General features: G+C 38.7%; 1 protein-coding gene across 3 annotated transcripts in view; it reads right to left on the reverse strand.

Annotated features, from left to right (window-relative positions):
* Positions 1–7,999, reverse strand: part of LOC107988136 (multiple C2 and transmembrane domain-containing protein 1-like) — an 18,037-nt gene that overhangs the window by 465 nt on the left and 9,573 nt on the right. For all 3 annotated transcript variants that reach the window (XM_025053893.1, XM_025053891.1, XM_025053892.1), the window contains 2 exons: positions 999–1,108; positions 481–590 (listed from right to left, as the gene is read on the reverse strand). In XM_025053893.1, coding sequence (XP_024909661.1) covers positions 481–590; positions 999–1,087 — 199 coding nt within the window. In that variant the 5' untranslated portion in view covers positions 1,088–1,108. The remainder of the gene's footprint in view (positions 1–480; positions 591–998; positions 1,109–7,999) is intronic.

A 7,999-nucleotide genomic window follows, 5' to 3' on the forward strand; every position in this document is an offset into this window, starting at 1 on the left:
TAGAACAGGGCAGCAAACAGAGGCAGTATGCTAATTTCTTCATTAAAACATGGAAACATTAATTTATTTATTGAGAAGAAGAATGTGTTCACTGTTTTTACTTTTTACTTTTCAATAGAAAAACATGATTGATGCAAAAGCTTTGCTCACTTTCTGTTCAACTGGCTGTGTTATCTATACAGTACAGAGTTAAATTTTATTATTTTTTTAGCTTTCAAGCTTTATTCAAATATTGTCTAACTAGTGACACTATAAGTTCAAAGAGTTTTCAGTTTTTGTTTCTTGTGCTTTCAAATAGTCTTCCTTTAATTGCATATATTCTGGAATCCATCCTAAAGCTGTATGAGCATCAGTATTGAAGAGAACAGGAATGTGCTTTAGTAAGGGGCAGGACTTTGTTAAAAAATGTAACAGAAGTTTTGATTTAATTTTTATAATAAAATACTTTAACCTTAATTTACTTAATTTATAAAAGCTCACCCCAGGCTAATACAATGTATCGTAGAGGGATGAAGTAGATGATAGTGGTGGCCACTCCGAGAGCCAAAATAGCCAGCCAGCTTAGAAAAGGCACAGTCCAGTTAAATGTGCTGTAAAAAAAAGAAAAAAATAGAAAAATTGACTGTAAATAGACAAAGGATATACTGCAAAATAACATGCCAACAATTAATGTAAGTGTAATAGATGTGTTACTGTATAAGTGATATAAGTGTAATAAGTGATATAAATGTGATAGCAACCTAAGACTGCTCAAAGCTGGTCAGTGGTGGAAACCAAAAGACTTCCAAGATAAATAATCTCTTCCTGCACTTACAGATGTTTGAAAATTTGGATCCATAATAAATACTTTGAGATTAAGAGTTGAATGTCACGCTGGCAATGTTTCACCAAGTCATTCTTCTACGCTGGCAGGAGTAAGTGGGGGAAAAAAATGCTATTGCAGTAAAACCAGTGGAAGTAGAAAGGGCCGGGTGCCGAGGAACAGGCTTACGACTCACTTCTTTATCCTCTCGCCATAGGAGGCCACTTCATCCAGTGCATTTTGCACGCTGATGCACACGTCCTGGATGGCATAGAGCTTGTTCATGAAGCCCTTTCTCTCCGAGTCCTGTGAGAGAACAGATCGAGTTGTAGGAAAGAGAAAAGAGTGGGTGAAGAAAGAAGACAGAGGCTCTGCACAGGCATCTTTGAGAAACAATAGATTTTCAGCAGCGTCAAACATCTTAAGCGGGGAGCCAAATCACTGGATATCCTGCATGAACTGATGGAGTGCTTCCTTCCCAGGCAGTAACAGACATTGTCTGCAGAACAAATCAAAATTGTTTTTCCTTCTTACTAAAGCTCAAGCACAGGAGTATTTGAAATTGTGGATCGAGAGGTAGATTTAGACTGAAGCTGAATAGAAACATCAATCTTTGCTCTCTCCCTTTTTCTGCTGCCAAGAGCAGGGCGGGTGTAGAGCCCGCTTTTGTTCTGCTGGCTGGCACAGTGTGATGAAGTCACCAACCCTGACAACATTATCATTCCTATTATCATCATCTACATCATCACCCACTATGAAGATCTCCTTCTTTGAAATGTCCCGTGGTTGAGAACTTGAGGACATTGTGTGATGTTAAAGAAAGAAACCACAAAAGCCAGCAGTTCAGCCAGTATAAATCCCCCTCCATCTACGGAGAAAAGGCAATAATTTGAAAAACAATTCATGCAACAGTCAACAAGCTGCCTGCTGACCGACCGACCGAATGACTGACTGACTGGCCGGCCAACAGACAGGCGGGCACATGATGAATGCAGACAGAATGAGGTGACGGAGACGGCGTCTACAGCTGGTGGCTGAGTGAGAACATCAACACGCAGACTAATTCTGGATATGCTTGGAAGGGATACAAATCAGGGTCTTGTACTGTATATACAGCATAGAGTGCATCCCGTAATATTTCTATAGGTTGAGAGTTGAGAACATCTGTTGGTAGAAAGAAAAATGATCAGTGTGAAGTCACAAACAGGAAAAGAAACAAAAACTTTTAAATTCAAGTTAAACATAACACTACACTACAACAAACTACTTTAAACTACTATGTTTAATCCCCCCAGTGTGAATAATTAACGGAATCCATCCATCCATCCATCCATTTTCATCCGCTTATCTGTTACCGGGTCGCGGGGGCAGCAGTCGCCACCCAAATCACACTGCACCGTGCCAACCCCCCCAAACCTTCCTGCGGGTGGTGAGTCCACTGGAAGGTAACCTAACCGGGATTCGAACCTGCCCAGGAGGTGAACCCTGGAGTTCCACACCAATGACAGAGACATTGCCTCTGGGCCAAAGCGCCACTAATTAATGGAATGATAATAAATAAATATTCAGATATTTGGCCCAGTGTTTGCCTTGTTCATAATAAAGCAAGATTTTATGGTAAAGAAAGGTTCACATGGGGAAAATAATCATTGGTAAAATGTAAATTTAATAATTTATAATTTAAGTATTAAAAGAATTATTGACAAAACAATGTAATCCTCCACCAAGTACAGAGCTTCTGAAGTTAAGGAACCACCGTTTTATCACCTGATTAAATACAATAAATAATTGGTAAATTACAATTAAAAAGAAACCATAAAATAAGGACTCTGCCTATATACAGCACATGTATGTACTTGTCCTCTGACAAAGATCTATGGTTGTTAGTTACTGTATAGCCGTTGGTCACTGTTACTGATGAAGATGGATGGATGGAAGAAAACCTATACTAATCCTTGTCATCACACACACAAGAGACAGCATCCAAAGACCTGATACCTCTGTGACTCCAGAGGCCTCCATCTTACTCTGCTCCCTGCAAACCAGCCTCCACCTAACCACAACACCTCCAGAGAACTAGCCCACCTAGCCCTCTGCACCAGAACCCACTGTCTTTTCTTTGCTCTCTGTCTTGCTCGGATCAGATATTGTGAAAAATGAACCGTAGAGCAGTCGGAGCAACCACATGGCCTTCCCAGCAAAACCACACAAGACAAATAGATATTATTAGTCAGAGTCCCTGGGATATTTTTCTTCCAAAATATTTTACAAGACTCCTTTCTTTCTTCCTCCACCTCTGCTCCCCTTCCTTAAAGTCCATCTGTTTTTAATTGGCCACTCACACAAAGCTCAGAACGCACAGTCCATTGTGCTGGGCTGAGTTAGTCTGAGCCGAACTGGGCTGGGCCAGGTCAGGCCGTTTCATTTTTCGAGCTCGGACTCAGGGGATAGCGTTTGAAGGCCAGGGGAGTGGTGTGAGAGAGCAGGCGGGGGTGGAGAGCAAAGGTCAAAGGTCATCGGAGTATTAACCATTGCCACATGCCCCTCGGACTGCGGTCTGACTCCTATTTCCTGTCTTCAAACAGGACTCTGGGAGGTGGGCGGTAGCAATAACACAGAGGGCCATGGAGAACCTTGTTTTCCCAGCTTCCCTGCACACTGTGCACATATGGAGGCAGGGAACCTGTTCTTATAATGCAAAATAATATGCAGAGAACACACGCCAACAGGCACGCACACACACCCTGCGGCAATTAGATAAGGTTGATCTGCACACCTGGTCTTGCTGTGTGACTCAAAACAATATCTATCTTGAAGATTAGACGTGAGGCATTGTGATTTTTACAGGAAGTTTCTGTTACAGAAAACAAGGACTGGAGAATCATCAGCCACAAAATGGACCTGTTGGTGGAGAATGTGGACGTTTTGGACAGTAAATGTGTAATAAAACAAAACTAAAATATCTTTCTATGAGTAGTACATTATTCATCTGCTGCTTCCTAATCCTTTGTAGGGTTTGAGGGGATTAACAACTATGGTCAATAAAGAGTAACCAATTAACCTGGTTGGATCAAATTAATGTGTAATTTCTTTCATGTATTATCTGTTAAATAACATTATCCTACATTATTATAAACATACAGTAATATTGGATTTGGGTGATACTGTATATTTGTAGGTATTTAATACACATCTTAAAGACTAAAAAGACTTCCTTTGCAGAGGCTAACGTCAAATACAGTATGCGGTTCAGGATGAGGGCATGGATTTCTACCCCACATCCTTATTTTACAAAATCCAGGATCTTCACTTGGGGCCTGTGTTTAAAGCTGTCTCTCTATGTCTCTCTGTCAGGGAAACTCAGTTGGTTTGTTTGAAGACCTGAGGCAAATTCTTTCTCTTTGACTTGGCTTTAATTACAAGTTGGAATATAATTCTGTGTTTGCTACAAACCTGGCCAGTTTGTCAGCATCCTTCTGAATGGCTTAAACATTATGCATTCCTTATAGTCTGTTACAGTAAGTAGAGAAAATTCACCTAAGGTTTGAAACATACTGATATGGCATGAAATAAAAGCAACAATTTTATTGATATTATACCTCAGAATTACCAAGAAATAAGGACAGGAAGACACCAGTGACAAAAGAAGTAAAGGTTGTTTACAAATATCAACGTAAGAAAAAGAAGTGGTTAGCAGTTCTGCCTTGCAATACAAATCACTGGTTGGCTCGTACGATCTCCTGTCTGTGTTGTGTGTGTTCACCCTGTGTGTATAAATTATCTCTGGTTTCCATCACAGTCCAGAAATGCAGAATGTATTAAAAAACATCTAATACATTTTTTTTCCCAATAATTTTTGTTTTTCAAATTATGATTAAAGACACCACACACAACCCTAAACAATTGTATTCTTTCACTTACATTTATATGACTCAAGTTTAAATAAAATGCAGCATATACAAATCTCTGAGTGAAAGCATCTTGATTGACAGCTGTTCAATTAAAAAGGGATTTCATTTGAATATTTAATTTCTAACAATAAAAAGGTGGGAAAGGAGATGCTTTAACAGTTAAACTGACTTTCTCGCTTAGTAACTTTCAGTTTACTTTTTGGAAAGTTTTTAATAAATTAGATTATATAGATTTAGTCTGACAATATATTTTTATATGTATGTTAATCCATATATTGATCTTTTTACAGTGCAAATTATAATTGTGTGGCACTTTGGCCCAGAGTCAATGTCTCTGTCATTGGTGTGGAACCCCAGGGTTCACCTCCTGAGATTCCCGAATCCCAGTTAGGCCAGTTAGTACCTTCCAGTGGACTCACCACCCGCAGGAAGGTTCAGGGGGGTTGGTACGGTGCAGTGTGATTTTGGTGGTGGTCATGGAGACTGCTGCCCCGCGACCCGGTAATGGAAATTATAATTGTGAGCCAGATACACAACAATCATAATACAAGGGTGTTTATCTTCATCTTATCTTTATCTTTTTATCAACAGCCATCCAATTAAAATTTCATTAAAGTAGTTCCTACTGTTTATTAGAAAATTCTTTGACTAACACTAAAAAGTTTTAGTATCTCGTCTGCAAACGCATGCTTGTTCTTCCTTCATGTAGGTCATTTACGGACATAAGACATTTTGTTTTGTGGTAAATTTCAAAGCTTGCATCATTGTTTGGATTTGCAGTGACTGTGTGTGTGTGTGTATGTGTGTGCATGTGTATAATACATTTTCAGACAAGTGCCTGCACTGAACCAGCCAGTGTGAAAGTGTGTGGAGCAAAATGCATTGTGGGATTGCTCTGATTGGAGAAGACAAAGGTGGGAAGGCTCGTTAAAGTGATGTGAGTTGTTTTTCATGTGTTAAGGAGAAACCAACCATAGTGACACAGACACACACACAGAAACAGATCACTCAAACTAACCACATTGCACTTGCTGCTAAATTGTGGTAAACAAATGTGGTAAACTCCTGGAAACACTTGATTAAATATTTAACAAAGGAATAATTCACAATGCCTCTGTGTACACGACTCTTCTGTCTCCCTGTTTTGTTTTGTTTTTCAACAGGGAGACAGCACCGTGGCAGAGTGTGTCTGTATGTAAAAGTGCAATGTGAGCACTAAACTTTGCAAAGACAGTTTGTTCTTTTCTGACCTAAGGCCTAGAGCTAAACAAGAGAGCGGTCGCCGAGGACCTAGCCTGTTAGGAAGGACTCAAATATCTGTCCTATATCTACTAGGTAGAAATAGAGGGAGCTATTTGAGAGCATTTAACCTCCACTGGCATTGTTCTCCCTGCTGGGCTGGGCCATAAAAATGATAACGCTAAGAGTTATAATGTAGCAGCGTATATCCCATCATGCCACAGAATAAGTCTGAACCCCAACTGGCTTCTGCTCATTGCTGCTGTGCTAAAATTGCACCTGTTTGTCTTTGGTTTTGTTTTCCGTTTTTTTTTTTTTTCATCCCTCTCTCGCTACGGCAGTATAGTAAAAATTGAAATGTCAAATAAAATGTGACAAGATGCTAATATATGGCTCCCAAAGGGCATCTGGAAGTGTTCGTGTTGATATTGCAACAGCAGAGAGTGTTGGGATTGCTCACCATTTTTACCCTGGGAAAATTGGAGAAAAAGTCAAAAGTTGAACAATTTGAGGGATGTTTTTAGGGCAACACAAAATCAATTTACAAAACCAGTTTAAGAAGCAGGAGTGACACAAAAGGGAAAAAAAACACTGCTCACAGTTATCAGGTATTGGATGTAATGTGTAACTGTCCAAGAGGAATCGAATGTATTACCATATTTAAAAAACAAGAACCTGGAAGTAAGCTATTTTATTTCCCATATTTAAGTAACAATGTTAGTTTTGTCATTTAAACGAACACGCCTTCATTTGTGCACATGACATCTCTGACATACTGTATGTCATGCCCTCTAGTGTAGAAGTCATTTCTGTAGTGCAGTAGAGACATTGGTTAACATACCTCATCAACTTACTTAATTAACAGATATTTCAACTGATTATTGAACATAGTAAGTCTGTGTAAGTCTATTGAATATTACCACAAATGTTACTACATATTTTGACATTGAAGACCAATATTAGCTGTTGACATGTGGCCCTTTTATGTGATGTGTCTGCTACTGCATTCTCTGAGCCCACCAAATAATTCTTAAGGTTATAAAAGTATAATCTCATTACATGCAGTTTCCTCCTCTATGACTGAATAATATCTACTAATATCTACTCCACCTTTACATCTCTGCCATGCGCTCAAAACCCAGGAAGCTGAAGCAAATATGGATATAGCCTAAACGTCAGAATAACAAATAACCAAGTAACCAGGTCTAAGCAAAACACTGTAGCCAGATTTAATTAGTACAGAAGAAAGTTGGACCAACGCATCAAAAAAATAAAAAAAAATAAAAAAAACTTGGTGTATATGTACATGCTGTATATGTAAATGTTTTGGGCACTCTTCAGGAGTGAATTGTATCATGTCTGCCCAGAAATAACATCATAACCACAAATCATACATGTAAAACAACTACACCGCCTCTGGAGTATAGTCAACAGTGACGTATTTAGTGCTATAGCGTGTTACCACTGTAAGCAGTTACTGATCTGATTCACAGGTGTTGCACTGTAATCTGTGCTCATTTGTTATCTGAATGTGCATCCATTACATTTTCAGTACTGACGTATGAGTTGCATTATTAGCGTTTGCTAACAGTTGATCACAGTGTAGAAAATAATGTGCAATAACAAAACAAAACACCAGATAACTATGATGTTACACACACATGTAGCCTGTTAGCATGCTGGTATACAGTACATGCTAACAGTCGGCATATGAATCGATATACAATTTGAAGCTAATTCAGCTCAGTCAGTTAATGATTCAATTTCACTTCTGTTATCTGAGACGACATCCAATCAAACATTCTACTTTAGTACCTCATAACTGTACAAGTAAAGGCTTTAAAAAAATAAAGTTAAACTCAACTTGAAAATGAAGGTAGTGCAGGCAAAAAAAAATCTGTCTAGTCTTAATTAATCTTAAGTCCCACAGCGAGTATAAATATACTCACATATTAAAAACAAAATGTACGCAGGAAATAAAAAGTAAAGGTGGCGACTTATTTTCAGCTTCACCTTTTGCTCCTTCAAAAGGTGTAAATATTTATAT

Source organism: Cynoglossus semilaevis, unplaced genomic scaffold (genome assembly GCF_000523025.1).
Source record: "Cynoglossus semilaevis isolate Cse_v1.0 unplaced genomic scaffold, Cse_v1.0 scaffold2980, whole genome shotgun sequence".
Lineage (NCBI taxonomy): Eukaryota > Metazoa > Chordata > Actinopteri > Pleuronectiformes > Cynoglossidae > Cynoglossus > Cynoglossus semilaevis.